The following is a 14,681-nucleotide window of genomic DNA, read 5'->3' as shown; positions in this document are numbered from 1 at the left end:
CTGTGGGTTCCGCTCCAGGGTGTCCCAGCCCAGCGGGTTTCACTCTTGTATGTTCCAGTCCAGTGGGGCCACTCCAGCGTGTCCAGGCCAGTAGGCCCCACTCCAGTGCGCACCCGTCCGGTGCGTTCCAGTTCCGAGTGTTCCGGTGTACAACTCCAGTCCGGAGTTCCGGTCCAGTCTTTTCTCCTTTCTACCTGGAGGGTGATTTTGCCTTAAGGACTCACAAACCCCGCGCTCCCAGGGAAGAAGCCTGAAGGTATGCAAAGGACCTCGAGAGCGCGTCCCGCGTGGGCGGCGCGACACCTGGAATGAGAAAATGGAACTTGTATCTACATGGATGTTATCTACAGACCTCCAGCACAAGTGGAGAAGCTGGAGAAGGATCTGATCGAAAATATACATAAGCTTGGAATAAAAGGAGAGGTGCTGTTGCTAGGAGATTTTAACTTGCCTGATGTGGATTGTCAAAATCGGAAAGAAGCAGAGAGATCATGGATACCTGTCAACGTGCTTTGCTCAGACAAATGATGATAGAACCCACAAGAGAAGGGGTGATGCTGGATCTAGTGCCCAGAAATGGAGGAAGTGTTTCCAATGTCCAGATGGGAGTACACCTAGGCAATAATGATCATCATACAATATGGTTTGATATAAGACTGAAAGTGAAACTCTAAGTGCTGGACTTCAGACATACTGGGGGAATACCTGAAGAAGGAACTGATGGCATCGGTAAGCACAGGAGAAGAGGAGCAGCAATAGTCCAAGCTGAAGCTGCTATAAATAAGGCAACAGATCTTTGTATAAGGAAAGTAAACAAAAACAAGAGAAACAGGAAGCAGATATAGTTTTCTAAACAAGTGGCTGAAAAACCTAAGGGCATAAGAAGAGGCATTCAAGAAATACAGAATAATGCAACAGAAGGATCACAGAAAACATTACTGGATTAAACTTTCTAGAATCCAACAGGTTGCAAGATCTGAGGCAACATGGTTTTACCAAAAGAAAATCCTGCCACATGAATCTGATTGATTTCTTTGACTGGATGACCAAAGAACTGGATAAAGGACATGCTCTAGATGCAATCTACTTGGATTTCAGCAAAGCCTTTTATACAATTCCTCACACAAGACTCATGAATAAGCTGAGAAGACTGAACTTAGGACTCAAAGTGATGAACTGGATTTGAAACTGGTTTACCGACAGAAGGTGGTAGTAAATGCAGTTTGCTCGGAGAAAAGGAAGGTGAGTAGTGGAGTGCCTCAGGGTTTGGTACTGGAGCTGATTCTGTTTAAAATATTTGTGAGAAACATTGCTGAAGGGTTAGAAGGAAAAGTTTGCCTTTTTGCGGATGACACAAAGATAGCCAATAGAATGGACACACCGAAGGGAGCAGAAACCATGAGAAGAGATCTCCAAAAATTAGAATAATGGCCTAAGATCTGGCAGTTAAAATGTAAAGTGAAGAAGTGCAGAGTAATGAACTTGGGGTGCAGAAATCCAAAGGAGATGTACGAGATAGGAGGTGAGAGATTGATACACACAACTCAGGAGAGGGACCTTGGAGTGATGATGTCTGACAATTTCAAGGTGGCAAAACAATATGACAAGCTGCAAAGAGAGGTGTATAACTAGCAGAAGAAAGGAGGTGTTGATGTGCCTGTATAAGTCATTGCTGAGGCCCCACTTGGAGTATTGTGTTCAGCTTTGGAGGCCATATCTCACTAAGGAAAGACTTAAACTGGAACAGAGAAAAGTGATGAAAATGGTATGGGGCAGTGGTGTACCAAGGGGGGGGGGGCGGTGGGGGCGGTCCGCCCCGGGTGCACGCCGCTGGGGGGTGCCGCGGCACGTGCCTGCTCCTCCGTGTTCACTAAACTTTGTTCGTTCGCTGCAGCTCCCTGTGCCCCGGAACAGGTTACTTCTTGTTCCGGGGCAGAGGGAGCTGCAGCGAACGAACGAAGTTTAGCGAACGCGGAGGAGCAGGCGCGCACCGCGGCACCCCCCCCCAGCGGCATGCACCCAGGGGGGGGTGTCATTTTGCCGGAGGGGGGGAAGGTGTCATCTAGCGAGGGGGGCGCTGCACCCCGGGGGGGGGGGGGGGCATCGGCGCTCTGCCCCGGGTGCCATCCAGGCCAGGAACGTCACTGGTATGGGGTTTTGCACCACAAGAAGTATGAGAAGAGACTTGACCTGAAGATGTACATCCTGGAGGAAAGGAGAGATAGCGGTGATATGATAACAGACATTCAAATATTTGAAAGATATTAATATACAAACAAACCTTTTCCAGAGATGGGAAGGCAGTAGAACTAGAGGACATGAACTGAGATGCTGGGGGGCTGACTTAGGAATAACATAAGGAAATGCTTTTTCAGGGAGAGGGTGGTAGATACCTCGAATATCCTCCTGTGGGAGGTGGTGGAGATGAAAACATTAACAGAATTCAAAAATACATGAGATAAACAGGAATCCCGTATGAAAAGAGAATGGAACTAATTAAACTTAACAGTGCATAGTTGGTAATTCTAGTAATTGGGAAAGAAAGCCAGTATCGGGCAGACTTCTATGGTGTGTGCCCTGATCATGGCTGGACTTATCTGGATGGGCTGGTGAGGGTTTTCAATAATAGCTTCAGTAGCTGGGGAACAAGGCCAGTGCCAGACAGATTTCTAAGGTCTGTGCCCTGAAAATGGCAACGGCAAATCAAGATTAAGTATGCATCTGTAGTATTTCATCATACTTATGCTATGAGTTTATCTAGTTGGGCAGACTAGATGGACTGTACAGCGTCATCTACTATGGCACTCATTTTCAAAAGAGAAAAAAACATCTCAAAAGTGGCAGATGGACGTGTTTCTTACAAAAACATCTAAGTTGCTATTTTTAAAACACAGAATTGGGGCATTTTACTCCACAGCTTATCAAAATTGCAAGGGGGAGTGTTAGAGGTGTGTTTTGGGCAGGACTTGGGCGGACTTTTTTCAAACAAAAAGGTCCAGGGCAAAGAAGAAATGATCCCCTTAATCCCCTACTGGTCACTGACCCTCTCCCACCCCCTAAAGATATGACAATGACAGTAGATACCGGGCTGTATGACAGCTCCAAATCTTATGGGCATTCCTAAGCAAGTGGATGGAGTAGCCTAGTGGTCAGTGCAGTGGACAATGAACAATGGGACCTAGGTTTAATTCCCACTTTAAGTCTTCCATTTCAGTACAAATATGTGAGCCCTCCTGGAACACAGAAATACCTCCTGTACCTAAATATATAAGTGACATGCAAGTCTGAGGGCTATTGTAGTGGACCATTAGGTACAGTAGTTTTTCTCTGTTCCTGGAGGGCTCACCATACAATATGAAGGGGTTTAGGTGGGATTTGTACCTGGGTCCCTGTATGTGAAGGTTGCCCCTCTGCACTGCTGGGATGTCTGTGTGGCCAGTTGACTAGGAATGTTGCCAGACAGACATCCCTAAGGCTTCTTTTTCTACATTTTTTTCCTGGAACTTTCTTTTTTCAAAAATGGTACTTAAAGATGGACATGTTGAGCATGAAAATGTCTAGCTGAAAGTCATAATCAAAACAAAAGTCTAGGTGTTTTTCTGGTTCAATTATGGCTGTAAGTGAGATGTTTTTTGAGATGTTTTTGGCAAAACGTCTCAATTTGGATTTAGATGTTATATCGAAAATGTCCCTCCACCAGCAGCATTTTAGAACGGATGTTCAAATCAGAATTGAGACTTCTAGGTAAGGATGTTTCAAGTTCTGCTAGTATTTTAACACAGAATCTTAACACAGCAAATAAAACCCATTCTGAGATATATGGAGAAATGGACCTTTATGCCACAATGACTTGAGATAGAAGTATCCATATTAGAATCCTAAATCAAAAATATCAACGGGCAAGAGTGGACATGTGGTAATCTGAACAAGGCCGGGCCCTGGTGCCAGGATAAACCAGAGCCACACAGTGGGTTTAGGTGCACAAAATAATATTTTATTTGCAATGTCAGGTAGGGGTCCTGTTCAGTTCACACGTGGGAAGAAAAGTGAACACAAAACAAATCCTTCTGTACAAGAGTGTCCCCCTATGGCCTGCTCCTGCAGGGTCACAGCATGCAATATATGTGGCTGACCTCTGGTCTGGCTCCCCAGAGTTACCAGCACAATTGTTAGCAGATCAAAGATACTAAAGTTCAAGGCTCCAAGTCAAACTTAGCCTTCCTGATTGTAGTGGTTGCAGTTCATACACAGGTGGTGCAGGCATATACAGAGGGGTGTCTCTGTTTACCTCTGAGCCTCCTTAACCTAGATATGCCTTGAGCTTCTATACTTCCTAGTTCCAGCTCTCCTGGTTACACCCCTCTGTGTCACTTCCCTCTTGGGCGGGACTATGGATCTTAAGGTGGTTCTGACACTGTGAGGGAGTGTCTTTAAGGGGAAGCAGTGTTGCCAGGTGGGCGGTTTTACCGCCCAATTGGGCGGTTTTCCGCGACCCGCCGCGGGAAATTTTTGCCCGCGGCGGGTTGCGGTTTTTTTGGGCGGTTTTTTAAGCTTCCGGGCGGCTTTTTGGGCGGCTTTTTGATTTTTTTCGGCCGCGGGGGGCGGGGTTAGTGACGTTTTTAGGCGGGGTTAGTGACGTTTTTGGCGGGGCCGATGACGTGGGAGGCGGGGCCGATGACGTGGGAGGCGGGGCCGATGACGGGGAGGCGGGGCTGATGACGGGGAGGCGGGCCCGATGACGTGGGAGGCGGGGCTGATGACGGGGAGGCGGGCCCGATGACGTGGGAGGCGGGGCCGGTGACGGCGGGGGCGGGGCCGGTGACGCGGGGGTGGGGGTGTCAGGGGCGGGGTTTGTGTTTGGGCGGGTTTTGGGCTGGTTTCTGGCCCGGATTGGGCTGGAAAAAAAAATTCTACCTGGCAACCCTGAGGGGAAGTGGCAGCGTCCTATAGACTCCTTTACGAGGCACATAAACAAGTAAGTGATGGCACATAAATCTTTGTTAAGAAATAGCAACACTCTGTAAATATTGCATGCCTGAATATAAATGGTTATGTCAGCCATATTAGAAACATAAACATTTATTTTTTTTCCCAAAGGTAATCTTGAAATGAGTATTTAGGGGTATAGTTGGACTACTATTAAGATGTGTTCTCTATTTTTCAGTGTGACCTAGTTACTAAAAACCAAGGTTAAGAGTAAAATAACATGTCTTAATGGCTGCACAAGTTGATAATTTCCGCATTTATATGCATACTTTTAAAATCTAAAGCATACCCATAACTGATCCCTTCTCCCACACTGGAATGCTTCTCCCGAATGAAGGTTAAAGTATGCATATGCAGGGCATGTGTGTGCAAATTTACTCACATATCAGAAAGGCAATTTTATAACACCATTGTACTGGACAGAGTTTATCTAGGGTTTTCCTTTAAACCCAAAATAGAAGCATCACTTTATATAGCCCCTATGTTTTAAATGCACTTTATTCACTTTCCTTGTTGCAGTGATACAAGGTAGAAATCATGATATTAATGAACTTACACTCAGTGTAGGCTTCTGAATCAGAGTCAGCATTGCCAGAAACTGTGAGAAGAGCTTGAGATCCAATACTGTGTAAATCCACTTTCTCAATATCATTCACCATGGAATTCACAACATTCTGATCAAAAAGGGCAGGGCGTGCAATCTAAAAACAACAGCAACACAAATAATCAGTCTAACAGGGCCAGTGCTGTCAGGAATACTGTAAAATGTAGCAGGCACATAAACAAAACACATGAATTAAAGATATACAAGAGAAAAAGAAATGATAAAAATGGCATACATCTGAAACAAAATAACAATTTTTTCCTATGCATACCCTTAAAAATCAGAGGCAACCTTTTCACCCTGCTATCACAGATCCCCAGGCAACAAGACAAAGCTGAAAATCTGTATTACATCTATCATTTATTGATTTATTTCTCAAAATTTATATTCTGCACTATCTTTATCATTCTAAGCAGATTAACAACTCAACGTATACAATGCAAAGAAAATAAAAATTAAAGATTAAAAAAAAACTACATTAAAACATAAATACAAGCAATAAAATCACAGCATACAATAGGCCAGTAGAAATCCCACATACTAAAAACAACCATATTTTCTTTATTTCCATGATGAGGAGTGGCATTTTAGAAAGGCTATGCAACTGTGAATAGAGACATCTACTACTACTACTATTTAGCATTTCTATAGCGCTACAAAGCAGGTTGGTACACTGCAGGTGGCTCTTGTATTTCAGTGCATGATCTACCAATGTGGAACCTGTTCTAAAATATATGACAGAACAAATTGAGAGGGTAATACAGCATACAACCAAAGTATACAAACAAAAAAAGCAACACTGGGCCTTCAAGACTAGGACAACAGGAGTTCTTTATTGACAAAAGGACCCGACACGGTCCTTGTTTCGGCATCAAACAACGCCTGCCTCAGGGGTTAAAATTTGATTCTGCAGTATATAAATTATGTTGGTCAAATGCCTCAACACATAGGAGTGAAACCTTTGAAGAAGTTCGCCGTAACGCTGAAAAAAGCTCCTGTAGAAAGCCGGTAAAAGCGTTACGGCGATGGAAAGCAGTTGGAGCCGGCCAAAATCGGCTTTCCACTATACCGATTTCACCGGCTTCAGGAGATGGCCGGCCATCTCCCGATTTATGTCGGAAGATGGCCGGCGATCTCCTTCTAAAATAAGCTGGCTGGACATCTAAATACTGGTTTATGGATGTTTAAAACATAAATAAAGATTTTTAAATAAGGGCCAGAAAAAAGCAAAATAAAACTTTGGATCAAAACAGAATGTAAAAAATTAGCAGTAAACCAAAAATAATGCATTCAAACAAAAATAAATTTCAAAGATAACTTTACTTCCATTTAAACTTCTGGGCTCTTTGGTCCCAGGACCTCTTTTGACAGGGACCGCTTGAGCCAGAAAATCCCTGCTTCAGTACCCCAAACTCAGACATCCTAAGGCAGGGACATCACTAATAACGCCAACACAGAAAGGCCTTTGGACCAGAGAGTTCCAAACCAGCTGTCTCCCCCACTGCACCTCAGATATCTATTTGGTCCAGCCTCGTGGTGCATTCAAAAGGGAGCATGGCCATTCTGAACACTTGCATGCATTGTTACAGAATAATGAGTCAGCGCGTCCAACTTAGTTGCCAGCCTTTACACCAGGTTTCAGCAGGCATAAGTCTGGTGCCCAAAGTTAGGGTGCAGGAACCAGCGCTAAACATGATTCTATAGAGGGCATATGCTCTTTATAGAATTGTGCTTAGTGCCAATCTTTTCTGGTACCACATTTTGTGCACCATTTGTAGAATCTGGCCCTTGGTGCCTAGAAGCAGCACTCTGAACCCTAATTTTATGTATGTATTAATTTTTTTATTTGATTTTCAAAATTTTCCATTTGACAAAGAATTCAATAATGGCAATTCAATACACATAGATTGAAAGGGGGCGGGGGGGGGGGGGGGGGGGGAACAAAACAAAAGTAGAACGATTTGCCCAGTACCCATCTAGCCCACGTCTAGAGAGAAGAGAAATACCACGTGACAGGGTTTATAGAACACCGCCCCTCACCCTTAAGAAAAGTCCCTCTCTAACTAACCTGGGCCACATCGGAAGGAAATGAGCCAAGAGGGGTGGAGTCAATACCTGAGAAGTTTAAAAGACAAGGCCAGGCTGAGGGTAAGGAGGTCCAGGGAGAGAAGAGTTGAATTCCCAGCAAATGATGCTGAAGCTACAGTTCCATAATCGCAACTTGGCGGAGGTAAGCCATTTGTTATTGGCTTACCTGTGCCAAGTTGAACCTTATAAGTTTTGCTTTGAGGTCTGGCTGGAACCAGACCTGAACCTGGCAGAGAACTGAGAACTATTCGGTTGTATTTGGGGCGTCACAATCCCGGCAGTCACAGGCTGTGTTTGGCCTACCGTCAGAGGCTTGTTTACAACTGAATGTACTGAACTGCAGAAATTCCCTATCCTATATCTCGGGCCCTGTGAAAGGAATAGGCCCGAGGATTCCTTTGAATAAATACTTATTTTTTGTTTCACCCCTTTGTCTGGCTGTGTTATTTACCAGCCCACTCCCCAACCCTCGCTCGAGGTCTCACACACCAACTATCAAAAAACAAATACAATTAAAAAAACCAAGATTATAAAACCCATATTCATTTGCACTATAATTCTAATAACTCCAAATAACAATTAAATCATTTCTCATTTCAATCGACTCAGAAGAAAAGCTTGTTTTTAGCTTTGAAATCTAGAGTTTTGGCTATTGGGGCCACTTTTTTCTTTAAATATCCTAGTAAATGTCTTATTACTTTTCAGGGAAACAATTTTATTTTTTGGGAACCTTTTCAATGAGCACTAATTTTATAACCTCACCTGGGTGTCCAGATTCCATTATAGAATACTAGCATAATTCAGCCTTCATACTCCTATATTTACGCACGTCCACTTACACTATGTCAACGGCAGGGGTGTAAATGTGTGCACGTAAATACAGCACTTCAGTGTGTAACTTACAGTATTCTGGACGTCATCTAGGTATTATTAGGAAAGGGAAAACAAAAATGAGGATATTATTCTGCCATTGTATCGCTCCATGGTGCGACCGCACCTCGAGTATTGTATGCAGTTCTGGTCGCCGCACCTCAAAAAAGATATAGTGGAATTAGGAAAGGTGCAGAGAAGGGCAACAAAGATGATACAGGGGATGGGACGACTTCCCTATGAGGAAAGGCTGAAGAGGCTGGGGCTCTTCAGCTTGGAGAAAAGGCGGCTGAGGGGAGATATGATAGAGGTCTATAAGATAATGAGTGGAATGGAAAGGGTCGATGTGGAGCGTCTGTTTACGCTTTCCAAAAATATAAGGACAAGGGGGCATTCGATGAAGCTGCAGTGTAGTAAATTTAGAACGAATCAGAGGAAATATTTCTTCACCCAACATGTAGTTAGACTCTGGAATTCGTTGCCGGAAAAAGTGTTTAAGGCGGTTGCCTTAACAGAATTTTAAAAAGGGTTTGACGGCTTCCTGGAGGAAAAGGCCATAGAATGTTATTGAATGGACGTGGGGAAAATCCACTATTTCTGGGATGGGCGGGAGAATTTGTTTGTTCTTTTGGCCGCTGTCGGAGACAGGGTGCTGGGCTCGATGGACCCTTGGTCTGTCCCAGCATGGCGATGCTTATGTACTTATGTAAATATAGCACCTAGCATTATGCCTATTTCTATGTGGATTTTTTTGATGTGGAAAAGCTTTATAATGAAATCAAGGTGCCAAAAGAACCCCCAAACAGCAGATCTGCTTGGAACTACACTTACATGCCCTGTTATAGAATACGCCTAAGTGTTTCCACGTGGAACTGAAAAGGGGAGGTAACGATTGGAGGGACATGGGTGGGTTGGGGTGTTCCCTTAAAATGTGAGCAATGTTATAGAATTCAGGAGATCCGCACCCAACTTGCATGCCGGGATTTATACCTGGTGTAAATGCTTGCAGCCAAAGTTGGGCATTGATTTCAGCACTACCTGCTATTCTGTAAAGGGCGTTTAGTGCTGATTTTTTTCAGTACCATATACTGAATCCAGCCCTATGTGTGTAAATGTTGGACATGCCCATGCCCTGCTCATATAACTCCCCCTGTGAATGTCCCGTGCACTTAAGCACTAAGGACCCCTTTTACCAAGCCGCAGCAAAAGGGGGCTGGTGCTGGCATCGGCGCGTGTTTTACATGCGTGCCAAAGCCCCCATTTACTGCAGCTGGTAAAAGGGAAGTCTCACTTTCCAAAGCACTTGCCACGTGTCCATTTGGGGGGGAGCCTGTACCGCCACCTATTGAGGTGGCGGTAAGGGCTCCCATGTTAACCCAGCGGTAACCGGGCAGCGTGCGGCACTGCCCGATTACTGCTGGGTACACTCCGGCGCTACAAAAATAAATACATTTTTGTAGCATTGGAAATGATGACGCGCTAGTTGTGGGAAGTACCGCCGGGCTGCTGCAGTAGCCTGGCGGTAATTCCTGTATAGCGAGCGGTAAGCCCGTGTTGGGCTTACTGCCGCTTAGTAAAAGGAGCCCTTATGGCCTTATTCTATAAAGGTTATGCTCATAAATTTATGCTCATAAATCTAGGAACGTAATTTAAGCTCCTAAATGTATGCTAAATCTATGAGTGTAATAAGCCCTAAATTAGGAGCATAACATTTATAGAATAAGGTCCTAAATGAGTTTTGGGTTAAAGTTATAGAATACCGTTTAGCACCCAACCAACACTTAGACTCCAGGGGCGTAGTTAGGTAGGGCCACGGGGGTATGGGCCCCAGCAGATTTAGCCCTGGCCCCCCTGCTTTCACCCCCCCCCCCGCCACTGACCCTCCCCGCCATGTTCGACCCCCCCCTCCCGCCGCCGCCGTCAGGTACCTTTGCTGGCGCGGGTCCTCAACCCCCGCCAGCCGAAGTCCTCTTCAGCGCCAGTCTCCGGCGCGTTGCTGATCTGGATTCTGTTTCTGTGAGTCCTGACGTCCTGAATGTAGGAACGTGCAGGACATCAGGACTCACAGAAACAGAATCCAGATCAGTAAAAGCGCCGAACTCGGAGACCGGCACTGAAGGGGACCAGCTGGCGGGGGTTAGGGACCCCCGCCAGCAAAGGTACCTGGCGGTGGCGGGGGAGGGTTGGCAGCAGCAGGAGTCAAAAGGGATGGGGGAGGGGCAGTGGCACCAGGGGAGGATAAAATGTGTCCCTCACCTTGGGCTCTGGATCCCCCTCCCGCCGAAGTCTGTCTACACTCCTGTTATACGCATACCTGTAACAATCGCACACGTATTTGTATTCTATAACTTACACATACACTCAACATGTAAATATAGGCACCAAGTTATAGAATGAGGGGGTAGTGAATACGGAATGAAATAGCACATGCTAAAAATCAATGAAAATGCACATCCCTAGTTGGCCAAACAGCAGACTTGACAACTTTATCTGGTCAGCATTAGACCAGATATTTAAACAAAGCTTATTCAGTCTGATCTTGGAAAAACGTATGAGCTATGCACTCTGTTTCAGGTTCCTAGTGAGCCCAGGCTGAGGGTCAGAATTCAACAGAGATTTTTTGATATTAATCTCTGCATTCATACTTTATGATGAATTTATACTGATCTTATTTGTTATGAAATTACCCTTATAATATGAAAGTTATGTAATTGGGTCATTGCAACACACATTGGGTATGGGCTCCAGGCACAGAAAGTCATGAGTAAATTAAATTACAGTTGCAAATTGCAAAGTTGTTCAATTAACGACATCTGCAAATGTTCTGCTAAATATATTTCTTTATTTTTTAAGAAGGAAAAAATTAAAGCTTCATATGGTGGGTCAGGGGACACAAACATCTGAATACTTTCACAGAACACATACAGGGACCCTTTTACTAAGGCGTGTAGACGAACAACACGCAAACAACATGTTTCAAATTAGAACTACCACCCGGCTACTGCATGCCCCAGGCGGTAATTCTAATTTTCACGCATGTCCGATACGTGCGTCAGAAAATATTTTTTTATTTTCTACCATGTGGCACTAAAAGGGTGGTAATCAGCAGTGTATGCGCGCTGACAATTACCGCCCAGTTAACTCATGAAACCTTACAGCTAAGTCAGTGGGTGGCGGTAAGGTCTCAGACATTTTCGGCAAATAAAAAGAGGCCTTTTTTGCAGGTACGCTGAAAAATGGACCTGTGTGCATCCAATACACATGCCTACACCAGCGCAGGCCATTTTTAGGCACGCCTTAGTAAAAGGACCCCACAAAATTGATCCCAGCATTGAGGTTAAAGCATAAGTGCCGAACAGAAAGATTTGGTGGAATTTTCTGGCATACCTGTGCTAGGTGTAAGAACGAGGTTTGCCGTTTCAAAGCAGACACAAATCTTCTTGCAATAGGCAACTTCTTCTCAGAAAGGGTATCTGGGAGATTTTCCAGAGATGATATAACCCACTGTTCCCAGTGCTTAGCAAAATTTCTTATGTCTGCCAGTAAACTACAATAAAAACAATGTATTATAGAAATTCAGTGTGAGCACAGAACTGTCTCTTTAAGGCGTGTGCATTTGCTAATCCAAATGAAGATGACATATTATTATTATTAAATATTTATTAGAATTTTTAAATAAATGTTCTCTACAATGGAACATACTTGCCTAACATTAACCAGATAATTTGAAGGCCCATTTTAGATAGTTTGTAGAGACTGGAATTGAGATATCCAAGTCAGAATGTGCTCAATTCCCCTTTAATTTTACAAAAGACTCTGCAGAACACAAAGACTTTTATAAGTAATGACATACGGATGAGTTGGACTGCACGAATATTCCCTACCATGCATAACAGAAGCAATTCCATGTCTCCGGGGTCATACAAACCTGCTTTTTAAAGTTGAAAATGCTTTATTCTGTCCGCTGTCTGTTCTCTACTTCCGCACTTCGAGTTCTCCTACATTCTTTTGTGTTTCCGGGGCACGACTACTGTAACACTTTGTTACAGGGAATCCAATAAAAGGATATTCAGTGGTTACAGCTGGTCTAGAATGCGTCCATTCGCCTTCTCTCTGGAGCTACCCGGTACGATTATGTTACCCCTGTACTTCCTGAAGAGCATTGGTTGCTGGTTTTGCTTCAAATCTTCTATAAAGTGTTCCTCTTGGTTCATAAGATTTACCATTCTGGACAACCTCCCTACCTGTCTCGATATCTGACACCTTACTGTCCCTGGATGATGGTTCGTTCTTCTCACGAACACCTACTTCAAGTCCCTTCGCTTCGACATATTCGTCTTTCCTCTATACTCTTCAACTGGAAACTTCCTTGTCTATTTTTAAGGCTGATCTCAAGGTCTGCCTATTTGTCATAGCCTTTGACCCCTGCTATGCTTTGCTGTCTGCTGGATCAGCTGTGACCATGTGATAGTGTCTCTCCTTGCTTCTGCTAAGACTTCTATGGAATTCCTTCCTGTCTTTACTCTCTCCTCTCCTATTTATATTGTAGTTCTTTTCCACCCCTCATTGTTAGTTATTGATTTTGTACTGTGAACTACTTTGATAGATTTTCTCTTAGGCAGTATATCAAACTTGATAATAAACTTGAAACCATTTTATAAATATAGACATGGAAAAAAATGATCGCCTGGTCTAGTTTGTCTTCTTGTTGATCTCCTTTGCTGTCACAGATCTTACTTAAAAGCCAAAATAAATGAATAAATAAATAAATAAATAAAGTAAATTGTTTCTAGCATATTCTCCTGTATTCTGTATATTGCACTGAAATTTTGGCACGGATCCAAGATGCACACACAACTATATTAGTTCATGATCCATTAACCATCTATTAATTGGCCTTAACAATCAATTGTTGAATTTAATTGGCATTAATTTGGATTTGCACACACATCCACCTGAATGCTATTCTATAATCCCAGGTGCCCAAATACCATAGCGTACAACTCAAAAGGGGGTGTGGCAAGAGGAGGGGCATGGGTGTGGTTAGGCAGTATTCTATAATTCCATGCTCAACTTATTTGAACACCCTGCCGTGCTCATGGCCATGCCCCCTTTTGATTTACACGCTATCCACCTTATAATTGAAAGAGAAAAACGCCTAGATTTCGACCCAAATTGGGAGATAGACGTTTATCTCACAAAAACGAATAAATCGGTATAATGGAAAGCCGATTTTGGATGTTTTCAACTGCACTCCATCGCGGAAGCGTACAAAGTTGACGGGGGCGTGTCGTAGGCGTGGCAAAGGTGGAACTGGGGCGTGGTTATCGGCCGAGGAGAGATGGGCGCCTTTCGCCGATAATGGAAAAAAGTATGCGTTTGTAGCTAGAATTTAGGGCACTTTTCCTGGACCCTGTTTTTTCACGAATAAGGCCCCAAAAAGTGCCCTAAATGACCAGATTACCACCAGAGGGAATCGGGGATGACCTCCCCTGACTCCCCCAGTGGTCACTAACCCCCTCCCACCACAAAACATGATGTTTCACAACTTTTTATTTTCACCCTCAAATGTTATACCCACCTCCCTGGCAGCAGTATGCAGGTCCCTGGAGCAGTTGTTAGGGGGTGCAGTGGACTTCAGGCAGGTGGACCCAGGCCCATCCCCCCCTACCTGTTACAATTGTGCTGCTTAATGCTTAGTCGTCCAACCCCCCCAAACCCACTGTACTCACATGTAGGTGCCCCCCTTCACCCCTTAGGGCTATAGTAATGGTGTAGACTTGTGGGCAGTGGGTTTTGAGGGGGATTTGGGGGGCTCAACACACAAGGGAAGGGTGCTATGCACCTGGGAGCTCTTTTACCTTTTTTTTTGTTTTTGTAAAAGTGCCCACTAGGGTGCTCGGTTGGTGTCCTGGCATATGAGGGGGACCAGTGCACTACGAATCCTGGCCCCTGCCATGAACAAATGCCTTGGATTTATTCGTTTTTGAGCTGGGCGCTTTCATTTTCCATTATCACTGAAAAACAAAAACGCCCAGCTCACAAATTGTCGAATAAAACATGGACATCTATTTTTTTCGAAAATACGGTTCGGTCCGCCCCTTCACGGACCCGTTCTCGGAGATAAACGCCC

At 44.3% G+C, this 14,681-nt stretch overlaps 1 protein-coding gene across 1 annotated transcript in view; it reads right to left on the bottom strand.

Moving 5' to 3' along the window:
• RFX6 (regulatory factor X6) overlaps positions 1-14,681 on the bottom strand; it is a 180,315-nt gene that overhangs the window by 33,564 nt on the left and 132,070 nt on the right. Inside the window, exons 11-12 of the mRNA XM_030195524.1 lie at positions 11,936-12,095; positions 5,543-5,687 (exon numbers count right to left, since the gene is read on the bottom strand). Of these exons, the coding sequence (XP_030051384.1) occupies positions 5,543-5,687; positions 11,936-12,095 (305 nt within the window). The remainder of the gene's footprint in view (positions 1-5,542; positions 5,688-11,935; positions 12,096-14,681) is intronic.

The sequence above is a fragment of the Microcaecilia unicolor genome, chromosome 3, assembly GCF_901765095.1.
Source record: "Microcaecilia unicolor chromosome 3, aMicUni1.1, whole genome shotgun sequence".
Classification (NCBI taxonomy): Eukaryota; Metazoa; Chordata; class Amphibia; order Gymnophiona; family Siphonopidae; genus Microcaecilia; species Microcaecilia unicolor.
This window is presented reverse-complemented; position numbering and strand designations above follow the sequence as displayed.